At 40.0% G+C, this 13,823-nt stretch overlaps 1 protein-coding gene across 4 annotated transcripts in view; it reads right to left on the bottom strand.

Annotated features, from left to right (window-relative positions):
- Positions 1-13,823, bottom strand: part of rabgap1l (RAB GTPase activating protein 1-like) — a 115,514-nt gene that overhangs the window by 98,860 nt on the left and 2,831 nt on the right. For all 4 annotated transcript variants that reach the window (XR_013076635.1, XM_076724795.1, XM_076724815.1 and 1 more), the window contains 8 exons: positions 9,738-9,967; positions 9,180-9,327; positions 7,288-7,492; positions 6,291-6,465; positions 4,765-4,922; positions 3,601-3,711; positions 1,721-1,787; positions 74-176 (listed from right to left, as the gene is read on the bottom strand). Coding sequence is in view for 3 of the 4 variants with exons in the window: in XM_076724795.1 (XP_076580910.1) it covers positions 74-176; positions 1,721-1,787; positions 3,601-3,711; positions 4,765-4,922; positions 6,291-6,465; positions 7,288-7,492; positions 9,180-9,327; positions 9,738-9,875 (1,105 nt within the window). In the remaining variant the exon portion in view is untranslated. The remainder of the gene's footprint in view (positions 1-73; positions 177-1,720; positions 1,788-3,600; positions 3,712-4,764; positions 4,923-6,290; positions 6,466-7,287; positions 7,493-9,179; positions 9,328-9,737; positions 9,968-13,823) is intronic.

Raw genomic sequence — 13,823 nt, 5'->3', positions numbered from 1 at the left:
TATGCTACTATGAACACAGATGAAACTGGAATCTGTGTGGCACAACAGTCAGCGGGACAGTAACTCGCCTCACCTTTAGGTGTGTCTTCATTCAGTGGCTGGAAGGCCGCCATGTTGGGGTTCCAAGTTCCTGTGATCACATAGGCCTTCCCATCAGAGCTCTTCCCCATCGACTCCTGTGGAAGGATTAAGCCATGGCATATTTACTTTGACAAGTAAAAACTTTTTTTTAAACATGCTTTTAACAACTCCTCTTAGAAGTGTTGTTTTCTCTCACAGTCTGTTCCTACAATGTGCTTTCATGTCACATGGTTTTGTATTTGTATCACTATCTGTTGGCACTTTGGGTCCAGAAAAGCACTTTACAAATATATATACCGTTGTTGTTGTTGTTGTTGTTGTTGTTGTTAAGAAAACTAAAAAAAAAAGAGTGAAATGTAGTACTTGGCCAATAATAAATGGTTGAATAGATTATTAATCTGTCGGTTTGATAACTCTGGATGTGCTTATTTAGTTCTACCCAAAAAAACATAAAAGGCTGGTATGTTATTTGATAAGACTAAGATTTAAAAATGGAGACGTAAAGGACTCACAGCATATTGCTGCTTCATACACAATGGAATAATAAAAGTTTTTACAAATTAAAAAGAGATTATGAATTGGAGAACCAGGACTTTTTTTTTTTTAGATATTTACAAGCAAGACACCAAACAAAGTTATGACTGAGGGATTGGGGAAATTATGTTTCATGACAATTTACAAAACAGAGAGTGGGTGCAGATTAATAGCGAGATTAAATAAGAGTTACCAGGAGTCTTTACAGACAAACACCCAACATGTAAAAAATAAATGGGGACAGGAAGGAGGAATGGTTATAAAAGAAGATGAATGAGGAAATATTTTCAAATGACAGTGGGAAACTACATGCTCACATAGTTGGGTGGAAAAACATCATTAGATTCTTTATTACCCCTGTCCAAAAGAAATATCAGGGTGTTGGAATGATTTGTTGGAGATTATGTGGCTGAAACACAGCTAACCATTATCATATATTCTGGAATTGCCCCAAATTTACATCCTACTGACAGGAGATGCATAAATGCTTGGAAACTGTATTTCAAATCACTGTTGTTTGTGATGCCTTGACAATGTGATGGTACTATAGCACTGACTGTACAAACTAAAGCAGACAAATACTTAATGAGAATATTACTTATTGGAGCGAAAAAAGCCCTGACGAGGTAGTGGCTATAGCAAGATGCTCCAACATTGCAAGACTGGTTAAAGATTATTCATGAAATTTACATAATGGAGAGACTAACATTTACTATAAAAATGCAGAAAGAGAAATTTGAAGGAATGTGGTCAAAATGGATTGAGTACATCATCACACGGGGACCAGATCTGACTTAATTTGAAATTACCATCTTCACTGAACTACAGAAAAGACTGTGTTACAAAGAGCTGAATGTTGCTGATAAAGGATTGTGTGACACTGCTCTGTTCAAATGTTTATAGATACTTATATGAAAATGAAAGGGGAGTAACAGAATAAGAAGTTTGGTATAGAGAAAATGTAATGCAGTAATTTGCATTTTGTTTACTTTTTCATGTACTTATGTAAATAAGATTTGCGCACTCCACTGGATTTTAAACTTGGACTGTGAATGATCTCCCCAATAAAAACTAAATAAAAATAAAAAAGGCGGGCTCTGCTCACCATGTCTAGTAAATGCATGTCACTGTTGCAGACTTTCTGTCCTGGACTCAGCAGCATCCCAAAACACCTAGAAGGAATACATAGGAGGAAAAATAACAAATCAATAATCACCAATTCCACCGCAGACTTACAGCCTGCATTCATCAACAGAGTGAGTCAAATTAGTTAGGAGAGACAGCACAATGGAATATGGAAACCACTAAACTGACTCAACTACAGTCATAACCATTGTCATTTTAATACCTTATCATTTTTAGGCATTTTGGGGATTAAACTGACTCTAAAAAGACTTCAAGAGCCAGTATTGCACACTGGGCTATTTGAAAGACTCAATGAGACAATTATCTTGATAATCTGTAAATCTAAAAAGAATGAAGCTTAGCATGTCCAAGCCCCTTCAGGGTGTCATGCTATTGCCTGACCCCTTCAAGGATGCCCCTGACATGGAGAAGGGCAGCAAAGATACACAGGAAGTTAAAAAAACAAGAAAGAAAACAAGCCGGCAAACTACAGTGTTGTGCTAATACATATTCAAGGTTTTATCACATTATTGGGTGTCCAACTTGTTACAGTACGGCCCCATCAGCCTTAAGTTGAAGGTGCCCTCAAGTGGTCAGCATGGGAATCTCTCAGATTCAGAACTGCGTTTCATACGAATACATTTACAATTCACCCAGCGCTAACCCAAGACAGCTCGTACTGAGTTTGAAAGTAACGGGCCAACGGTTTTTGCAAAGTGACATTTCTACAGGATTTTAAGTGTGAACAGAGAGAGAGGTAGAAGGCGTGATTCAGCTGCTGAAGTTTGATACAGAACATAATGTACTACATCCACACTACTCACGATGTAAAACCAAACAGAATTTCAAAAGAAATAACCATTAAGACAGAGGCCTTTAAAAAAAATTTGTATTAATGAAGTGTTGTCAAACAGGAGCTGAACACCTCAAAAAGAACAGTTCGGAACACAGTGGGGGTTTTAATTGACACTAAAAATGAAGGAGAGGGCAGGTGTCTGTCTCCCTCTGACAGCAGTAAGAGGTGAGGGAGTGAAGAAGAAGAGGGGGAGTGATGAAGATGACCCAGTTCTTTGGTGCTGCCGTACTGCTAGAGCATGTTAACACACAAAGGTAAGAAGAGTCGAAAGTGATTTCAGTACAAGGCTGTTGCTCTGCTGAAGCATTGTTATTATTATTATTATTATTATTATTATTATTATTATTATTATTAGGCTCTTTTACTGTTTTTGGTGGGGTTTTGTTCCCTGCTTTCCCTCTGCAATATTTTGACCACTGAGTGCATGCATTGTCCTTGTGAAAGCAAGCCACTTCAAGCAGCCAGGTTCTTTCATCTGGAAAGTCATTGTATAATTTACCATAATGAACTCCATAACAAGGCAAAGATCTTGTATGCTGCGTGCATACCCTGCATGTTCAGAGCAGCTCTACATCCTCACCACCTATAGTTCAGCTCATTTGTCCTGGTGCGATAGCTGCTTTCCAAACTACTCCCAGGATTAACAGCTTACTAAAAATTTTTAAAAGAAAGCTAAAAATCTATACTTTAACTAGCTATGACTTTCCTAATTATTTTCCATCTTATTTTCCTATCCCTGTTTCTACGTTCATTCCATCTTTTTCTGTGAAGCACCTGATTGCTTGTAATTTCTTTGGGGTAAGGCACAAATAGCAAGTACGAAATTAACTGAGGCAAACCTAAACTACGCTGTAGATAAGATGAAATCCCTCCTGAAAAATAGGGTGAGGAATAAATGCAGTATAAACACCTGCAATACCGAGCCCAACCCCAACACAGACAGCGTGCTGTGGAAGGTGACTAGGATCTTGTCATGCATCATCTCCTCTTACAGTGATCCTCACCTCTCGATGCCCAGCTCCTTGTTGCACATTTGCTGAACTGAAACCACAACCTTCTTCTGAACGCTCTGTCGCAGCTTGAAGTAGAACTTATCTCTGTCCTTAGGCACTGGACTGTAGAGAGGAAGAGGAGGAAGGCAGGGATGTTATTCATAACTTCAGGGATGTGATACTGTTTTGATATGGGGTACTGCGGTGCTGTGTGTAAGTGTATTTTGAATTTACCTTGTTTTATGTTATTGTTCTCTCTGTCCTAATGCCAGTCTCTTTGGTAAAGTGTCTTAGAGAATTTTTTTTTTTAATTATTCTTCAGATCAGGGGCACTCAACTTGCTTTGCTCAGATCAGTCTTCTGTCCTTTGCTAACAGCCTAATTTACACCATCATGCAGAACTGGCACGCCCGTCCCTCTGTACAGCCCTGGCTAATTGTTAGAACAAAACAAACCAAAAAATTCCCAACGTTAATCAAATTATTTTCATTGTGAATTAGACAATGACCAACAGGCCACCATGCACCCTATCGCAGGCCACATCTGGCCAGCAGGCCATAGATTGACTATCACTGCCTTAGACTAACCCGGTTGAAGATAAACATGGCCTGTCTTCCCTCTTGTCATCTGAGTGTATTATATATTACAGACATTTGCTGTGCTTTCAGAACAGCCATTGGGCCATTTTATTTCAAAGGAGAGCATAAAATGAAAACCCATCTCCAAAATACTCAATATATGATGGCTTGAGAGAATGAAAAAATTGTCTTTCTGTGCCGATAAGCTTTATGCTCTTTATAGCTGAACAGTAACAATCAGATAAAACATTATTGCAGCAGCACATGAAAGCTTTCCAAGTACCAACATATCTGTCATACCAACAGTCCTGAGCTGATAAAAACACACAGTGGCTAATGTTTGTCATATTTGTATATGTGTGCGTGTGTGTGTGTGTTTGCGTGTGTGTTTGCGTGTTGTTATTGTTCACAGGGCTTTCCTCAAAAAACAGTAATGGTGCCACAGGATCATCATGTTTCTTTTCACATCTAATGTAAAAGGGATGAAGGTAACACACTCTGTGTAAAGTTATAGAGCCATTACACTCACAGACACCTATATATATCATTTAATTGAAGTGTGTGCTTCTGCATGTGTGTGTATGTGTGGACCAGGTACCTGTAGTTTCCCTTGCCATCATCCTCTTTGATCTCCAGCGTGACAGTGAAGGTGTAGAGGTCGCTGTCGGGTGGACTGGACTGTGCCGTGTCCCTGATGTCTGCCGGCCGTGAAGAACGCCGAAAGGCTGTGGAGAAACTGTACAGGATACGACTGACCTGGAGAGGAAAAGAAAAACACAAGCTTTACAGACAGAAAGAGAAGGAAGAAGGAAAGGTTAGGTTACATGACTCTCGCTATTCATCGGTTTTATCCACATGGTTGAGGGCACTTATTGAAAGTTACTGTGGATAAAAGCATCACTAAATAAATGTAATGTTAATTGGAGGTTGTGAGGAGAAGACAAAAATAATAAAAAAAGAGACTAAAATCTAAATGGCACAGACTTATATAAAAAGCAAGCAGAACACAGTAAATAATATGCTGAAAAAGGAAAATAGTAAACTGATTCAAAATAAAGAAATAGAAAGGAACAGCAGATGAAAATAAAAGGACTGTAATAAAGGAAAGAGTAGGATTGACTGAAGATTATTGAGAAAGAAGACAACAGCGCCCCCAGCTGGTCTATCAGTGTCAGTGCTTAGACGTCTGTATAAGCATGTATGACCTGTATGGATGGTGATAAAACGACTTCAACACAGGATCCTGATAACATTTATAGTGATAACAATGACAGACATGGATAATTTTACTTGATATGGACAGATCTAACAGCCAATGTCAATTATATGGAAGAGACTTGGATATCTCAAAAACAACAAAGCAAAATATGCCCATGTCATCAGTTGGTGCCGACCAAGCCAAGAATCACAGTTCTTCACCACCCCAGCAACCACACCATTAGTTTTTAATAAGATACAAGGCACTCTAACGACATTGTTTTGCAAAGGGAGATAAAGCATGTTTACATTAAGATAGTATTCAATCCAGTTGTAAACCTAGCTACATTTGCACAGTTAAATGTCTGTTACTTTAATTTTTACATTAATAAACTAAATGCTGAAGATTAACTGAAGAACCCTCTGCTTTCTTTAGGGTTCCCTTCAAACTGGCAGCATTATCAAATTTTATATTGTGATAAATCTTGATGATACGAAAAATATTACAGTGATTATGTTTTTTGCTCTATCGCTGAGCACTATGTAGCAACATTGCTTATTTCACATGACATTAAGAGTTACTGAAGCAAATCAGAGGCATTATGTTTTGCTTAGCTGCCACAGACGGGAGTGCCTCATGCTCTTTCGTCTTTCCGACACTGTTCTGTGTTAAATGGTGTTTGTGGAATGTAGAATGTTGACTAGCTGGTCCAAATCTTACTGTAAACAAAATACTTTTAATAATTTGGTTTCCTGCTCCAAACAGCTCTCTCAGTATCTGCTATTTGTTTAGTATTATTGCACAACATACAGTCTAACACTCAAGTCAGTGAACATCCAGTCATCTCGTAGGGTTTTGCTTCATACAGCCTAAAACAAGTGTGAAAACCACACTGAGCTGCAGTTTGTAATATGGATGGAACTCACGGCCTCCTTGATGTGGCAGGAGAAGACGTGAATCTGGAAGTCCTCAGAGCTCCGGTAACTCTCAGTGAAGGAGAAACAGTCACTTTCCAGTGAACCCTCCTGTCCACGCGCGCAGAACAACACCTTGTAGATGGGAAATGAGGCGAGCTCTGTACCCGAAGCCTGGTCCACAATCCTGCAGAGTCATTTTATCTTACATGTGAGAATGATGCTTCGCTCCAAACTTGCAGTGTAATAGTAGATTACAGATATTAATTAGTAATCTGTAAATGGCATCAAGATAAGATCATGTTTTTTGGCAATGATTAATTTTAACATTTATTAAGTTTTCTTGATGACTTTATCTCTAAAAACCTGTGACCTGAGATCAAAGCCTACCTCAATAAATGGCGTTAAACTTTACATTCAACCGTACTTCCAATCAGTCGAGAGGTGGACGGCATTCATGTCAATGTTGAGCAACGACGTCAATATTTTTAGCATGGTCAGAAAAAGGCATGTGTCATTTCCTCTGGTGTATCTAAACATTTCATCTTCTCACTTCATGACTCAGGATGATTAAAAAGTTTCTCTCAGCTTACGTGATATCCATTTCATCTGTAAATTCACTTCTTCTGCTGACTAACAAGCATCAGAGGTGATGGGTAATTTTAGCAAGGTGGTAATCCAGGATAATCTATTCTTGGTTGATCTCCTATCATTTATATAGAGCCACTTTACCAAACAAGTAGTGATGAAGAGGTCAGGCTGAGAGTCACTGACAGTCAATGGTTTCTGTATTGACCATACTGATTATATGACCTATACCCATGAGTTTCACAATAAGTCTATGAATACTGTTATTACTATCATAGTTACTGTTATTATTATCATACTCCCTGAGTTATAGTTTCTTTCCTGTCAATCTGTAGTTTAAATCTATTTTCCTGTCACCACAGGTCATTTTAGTAGCCCCTAGTCTCCATATACACAGTCTCTGTCTTAATGTGTGCCTGACCTGACAGAGCCATCTGTTCCACAGGGGACATGCAGGGTGATGGGGATGGGGATGGCGCTTTCAGCTCGCAGGGTGGCCATGGCCCTCTGCGCCTCTGCCTCGTTGCGAGGGGCTTTGACCCACGTGCAGCCAAGATAGGACAGCTTGTTGAACTGGACACTGTCCTCCTCCAGCACTGTGGGGCTGCATGGAGCTGGACATGATTCTGAGGACGGACAAAAAGGTTGTGATATTATTGATTTTTCTGAAAAAATCTAAAGATTTTTCTTCACTGGGTTTTCACACTCTGTAGTGACAGAGACAGCTCCACAACGGACTGGTGTACTAAACAGACAAGACAAAAATTCCAAAACACAGGCGAGAAGAATTAAAGATAAGGAGAAGGTGAGAGAGAACGACAAAGGAAGTTCAGGGGGGGTCTACTCTGAAATGGCCTTTGACCTGCCACTTTCACACTTTGCAAACAGGAAGCAGAACAATGAGAGCAGCAGCTGGACTTCTTTTTATTCTACACCACACTAACCATTTCCTCCAAGTGCACTCAGCCGTAGTGCAGCACAACACGCTGGTCTCACTGAAGATGTGCAAAATGAAGTAAATACAAATAAATAAGTGAAGATGTGTAGTCCAAAAACTTTCTACGTTAAACGACCTATGGGACATATTAAACAATGGTCAGTATTATTCTCCAGCACCCAAAAAATTTTTTCATAAGGCAGTCAGATGAGCAGGTGAAAGTGAAAGTGTAATTTTCAATGATCTAACTTTAACCTGCTTGGTTTCCCTGCGTTCACCAGCTAGGCCCATTTTAGACTCTAGAATGTATTCTAGCATATTGGAGAAGCAGTCATCACATAGTACAATGCAGGTTGTGACACACCTTGATTTCTTACAGTTAGTTGTGCTGCAATTGTTACAGTGCTAATTCCACTGTAAGCCTGGAGAGAGAGAGAGAGCGAGAGAGAGAAAGAGGGAAGCATGTGCTTCCTTCCTCTTTGACACTGTGTATCATAAGCTGTCTCATTTCACCTAAAAGTGAGGAGCTTCTTTAGAGGGGTGACAGGGTCACACACATACGTCAACCTTCACAGACTTTATCCAAAAATACACACAGAAATGCTTAGTGGGCTTTATCTTCTCAGATCCTGGACATGGCAGGTATCTTTGTGTAGTGTTTGAACTGCTCAAGCTGAAAGAGTGGATTTAAATCACACTCCAGAAAAGCACATTTGATGCTTGTGTAGTTGGGGACACTAGATATTTTCAACTTTAAAACTAAGATCAGGACTGAACAGGGATGGACATAAAACCGGAGCGATTGGAACTTGTTAGCTGTAACCCTGGTAGTGCTAATGCCTAGCACCCGCCACTGAGGAAAACAGTGCATTACAGTATATCAACCAATATTTGATGTTTGTTGAGCCGTCTGAGCCAACCTGTCCTAGATGATATGCCGAGCAGTTATGCCAATGTCAGAGAGTTCAGATACCAGCCGCGCCTGAAAACACTGCACTTGAGTTTGTTTCCATTATGGCCAGTGTCTATACTTTTGCCTGATCTGATCCATCAAGTATTCAATTTGTTGTGATTAATTGTCCCACTTGCTGAATTATAGTGTTCCAAGCTCTCTAAAAAATGAAAAACTAAATATGCATGCTGTCACAGTGACACTGGTATGTTCTGATTTAACAGGTTCAATGCAAACAGAATTCAGGAAGTGTTCAGCTTCTGCGTGTATGCTGTCAATCAGCTGCTATGAAGATTGTGTGAAGTGGAAGGAAGATATATGCACTACAGTTGGGCAAATGAAAGAACAGCTGACAGGCAGATTGTAATGACCTGCAAGCAGACAAAAAGACTGTAAATGGATCTGAAAAGTGCAGAGTCTATACCTGCAGGTCCATGCTCCTGGACTTTGGTCTCTGGGTCGCTGTGCTTCTCCATCTTTTCCACACTGCTCTTCTCCAACTTCACCTCATCATCATCATCTAACACCTCCTCCATAGCTTTCTCCAGCTGCTCGTTCCCATTCCAGGACATCTGAGGGAGAGAGGGAAAGAATAAAAATGAAGGCAATGAGGCACAAGGAGAGATACAACATGATTAAATTAAGGATCGACAGAGATAGATAAAGACAGAGTGGAGGTTCCTGGACTAATTCGGTGCTCAAGTGTTGATCACCTTGTTTCCATTTGCTGTCAATGTGCTTTCCTTGACTTAATCGCTTTGATCTAATCAGCCATGCCAGCTCTAGTGGCAGCCAGAGATACATTTGCTGACTTAACAAGAAAGGTAGATTACAAAACTCAGGAGGAGGGTGAAGGGGAAAAGGGTGTTTTAGCTGCTCTGTTTGACCTTTTCATAACGGCAACCAGCAGCCTTCAAGTGGTTTAATGCTGGATCATGTTGTGCTATGGGGGAATGACTATTACACATAACACTGTTCTGACCTTGAGTCTTGGTTTGCCCCCAGAGGCTTGTGGTGACCCAGCGGCACTGGACTGTACCAGAACAAACTCCTCACTGGTGACGGTGGCCACGGACTCTGTAGAGCTGCTGACTTTTCCAAGTGAGGAGCTGTCATCCATGGCTGGCTGGTTTATTCAGAGTCAGCTGGGGAGACCAGGGTTAAAGCTCTCCCCTTCCCTCTTCTGTCCGCCCAGCTCTGTGGGAAGGCAGCCTGCATGCACAACAGACAGACAGCATTATATCAGTGTTTTTCTGGTATTTCCCCAGGTATTTTAGACACCATACAAAAAGCTAAAAAAAAAAGGCAGTAGATAAAGTGGTGGGTAATCTTATTTGTGAATCTTACTCAATTATATGGTAACAATATTAATGTGATTGAGAGCGCTTTCTATACACAAAGTAGGCGCATCAGTCTGGGACGTATTAAACTGATAAAACAAATTACATTATGTCACAGTTAAGGTGCTGTGTGCATGTGTGCAATGCTGTCACTGTGCAAGGCAACACTAAAGTGCAACATACCCATTCGATACTTGAACAGAGCAAGGACAAACACTGGCTGACAACTTCCTGGTTTTGTAGGCCACATTTTAGGATTGTGAGTCTGGGCCAAAGTTATTCTAAACAACCTGTCATCTTTGAGTTAATGATACCAGCCAAGAAATGAGCACAATTTGTAACCCTCAACACAAATCTGCTATTGTGCAATTCCTAAAATTGTCTTCAGTGCTCTGCCAGGTGTCACAGTGTCTGACAGGCCCGAGCTGGCAGCAGAATTTCTAAATGGCTCTGTTTTCCACATGCTTTTGATGCAGAGCTTTTCAATATTAAACAAGAGTGATATGTAGAATTGTGGTGCCAGAATTGAACATTCTCTTGTTAGAAGCAACGTCTCCGGGAACAGATCTATGCATACGTGCACCAATTCGTCTGATTTGTGACAAACATAGGCAGGCATCTTTTATCTACTCCCCACATGACCTTGTGGGAACATTGTCTGTTGACACTCTTATCATAACTGTTCTGTGACTGTTGTTATTGTTTGTTTGTTTGGTTGGTTGTTTGTTTGTTTTGTGATCAGACCCTCAACAGCTAACTAAGCTGGCATTTCCACTACCTGTCAGAGGCTGATAACATTCTTAGTAACTGCTGGGCTAGTGTTAATTGTTAAGTATTTCACTCATGCACTTTTTACTTGTACTTTTGTGGACTCTATGTGTACAATTAAAAACACTGCACCAAAAGACAAGTACTGACAAAGCCTGTCTGCACATCTGTATCAGCACTGTCTCTACATGTTACATCCTGCTGGCTGCTGCATCCTGAGGAGCTGGACTACACAACAAACATGCAAAGCTAGTTGAAACCAGGCTGTTAAGCAAGCTTAGACAAATAAAACACATAATTTAAAAACAGAAAACATAAACAAGTGATCAGTAGCAATAACGTGAAGCCTGGTAGACCTATTGCTTTCACACAGTATTTACCTCCAACTAAACTAAGCTGATCTACAGAAAAATTAATCAGTAGTTATTTTAGTAATCAATGAATAATTTGAGTACATTTTTCTTACAAAATGGCAAATTCAATGGCTTCAAAATTCTAAATTGTAAGGATTTGAGTTTTTCAGTTTCATATCACTGTAAGCTTGGACTTAATGAAATTGTGATGTTCTTTTTTTATGTTAATTAATAGCGAAAATAAATCAGCAGATTCATTTATTTAAAAATAATCACTAGATTTGTTAAATTGCACACCAACTTACTTTCATAGATTAATATTATTATTATAATGTTTGTAATTGGTTTACATACAAACAAATATGGTGCATCTTGTTCTATTCAGAGTACTGCTCATCCTGAAAAAACTGTGACCCAGCATATCAACCACAAGGGAGTGGAGGAGCATGCACACATTCAAACACATACACGCGCGCGGACACACACACACACACACACACACACACACACACACACACAGAAATAAGCAAACACACACAAATAAGTAAACACACAGTCAAAAACAAATGTATGAAGGGGGCATTCATTCACACACAGTGACATGATTACATACATACAGAAGGCATTCATACGCACTTAACCCTGGCAAATTATACTCAAACATGCATGTGCGCACACACACACACACACACACACACACACACACACACACACACACACACACACACACACACACACACACACACACACACACGCTCGCACGCACGCACGCACGCACGCACGCACCACGCAGCAGACATACACGAGGACAGCAACAGGGTCATGTGCTCCAATCACACTTATTCAATTACACAGAGCAGCATGAGCAGAACAGCAAACACTCCCACTAATTCACTTATGGAAGAAGCTGCAATGAGAAGGAACCCAGACAGGAAACACAGACAGTAACAGGGCATGTTGGGAGATTGTTATGGTTAGATCTCTTTGTTTCTTTTCTTCTAAAGTCTGACTGGATGAGAAACATTTGGTAAACACACTCTACTGTTGACTACAAGTACAGAACATCCCATAATCTCCCACTCACATGCACAAACAGATTTGTTCAGAAAGCCAAAATGTATCATGGTATTTTGTATAAGAAAAAGGTAAACTTCAACTTCATGTGATGAAATGTGTTTTTCACCTGCAAAAGAAAATAACAAACCAACTGTAACCAAGGCTTTTGAAATGTCAGCATATCCAAATTATCATAATATAATGTGGGAGGTAACTGACTGGTTCGTCTGTTGAAGACTAATTTCACTGGCATCCATTGGTTGCCAGGTGGCCTTTTCAAACCTGGTAATTACATCCTGTATAAACAACAGTATTTATCCAGATTACACTGTTTTTAGCCTCTCTCACTCTTGCTGCCCTTGTGAGGTTGGACAGTCGCTTCCTCTCTGACAGTAATTCAAACTGTAGACACAGCAGCAGATTTGCACCTAGTCATTACCAGCCCACTCCTCCAGTACAATCCCTGTTGAAATCCTCGCTACCCAACCACTGCCTGTATGGAAACTGTGAGCAGCCAGTGGCATGGACGTGCTGAACAACACCCACAGGCACCAGGCTAACCAGATTACTTCTATGAGAGGGTGTGTGTGTGTGTGTGTGTGTGTGTGTTTCTATGAGCTGACTCGCCCTGCTGTTTTGTTACAATTACAACTATTGTCATAAGACACACATGAACACAGTAATCCCTGTCAAAGGAGTCAGAACAGTAAACCTCATGGGAATGGACACCAAGAAAGTTAACTGAAACAACCCAAAATCTATTATCATATCGTATTTTGATGCCATTTCTATACATGAAAAAAAATCTTGTTTTCGATCTGCTGTCTTTTAAAACTTGATCATCTTATGATCAGTATTATTTTGCTGCCTTTGTGAAGCACTTTGTTACATGTATTTCAAAAAGTGCTTTATAACATAGGATTATTATTATTATTATTATTATTATTATTATTATTATTACATCTGTGACTTTGCCTAAATCTAACTCCATCTGCTTTATGACCCTGCTGACCCGCCTGTGAAAAACACTGCTAAGGCTGCTCAACCTGCTGACTGTATCTTTCCTGCCTCTCATTCACTGAAGGATTATGGGTCATATGCACACTGAACAGACCAGTCACTGCAGCATGGCAAACCTGTTCAATGGGTTAGGATGAGTCTGACTTTAACTAACTCTTTAAGACAGTATCAACTACAGAAGTAGACCTTTAAGCATTTTTGGTCTGTTGTCAAATTTATGCCCTGCTCACCACTGCCGCTGCACACTGTCTCAGATTGTGCAATCAAATCACAGTATACAAAACAGGTAATTATTGGTCTTTGGTGTCTGGATGGGTTAAGGATACTAGGATTAGATTGTGACATTAGCACTATCAGGGTTGAGATGTAATTTCGCTGTACAAATGAATGTTCCTGGAAACACTTTGGTGCAAAAGCATCCATCACCCATCATGTTACAAGCAACCTCAGCCAGTACTAGCATGTGAACAAGATTTAGGTGGCTTGCCACACAGCTCAACAAAGAGAAACAATTCAGCCTCTTTTGCAACT

Source organism: Chaetodon auriga, chromosome 3 (genome assembly GCF_051107435.1).
Source record: "Chaetodon auriga isolate fChaAug3 chromosome 3, fChaAug3.hap1, whole genome shotgun sequence".
Taxonomy (NCBI): domain Eukaryota; kingdom Metazoa; phylum Chordata; class Actinopteri; order Chaetodontiformes; family Chaetodontidae; genus Chaetodon; species Chaetodon auriga.
Note: the sequence above shows the minus strand (reverse complement) of the source record. Positions and strands in the feature narration are given on the sequence as shown.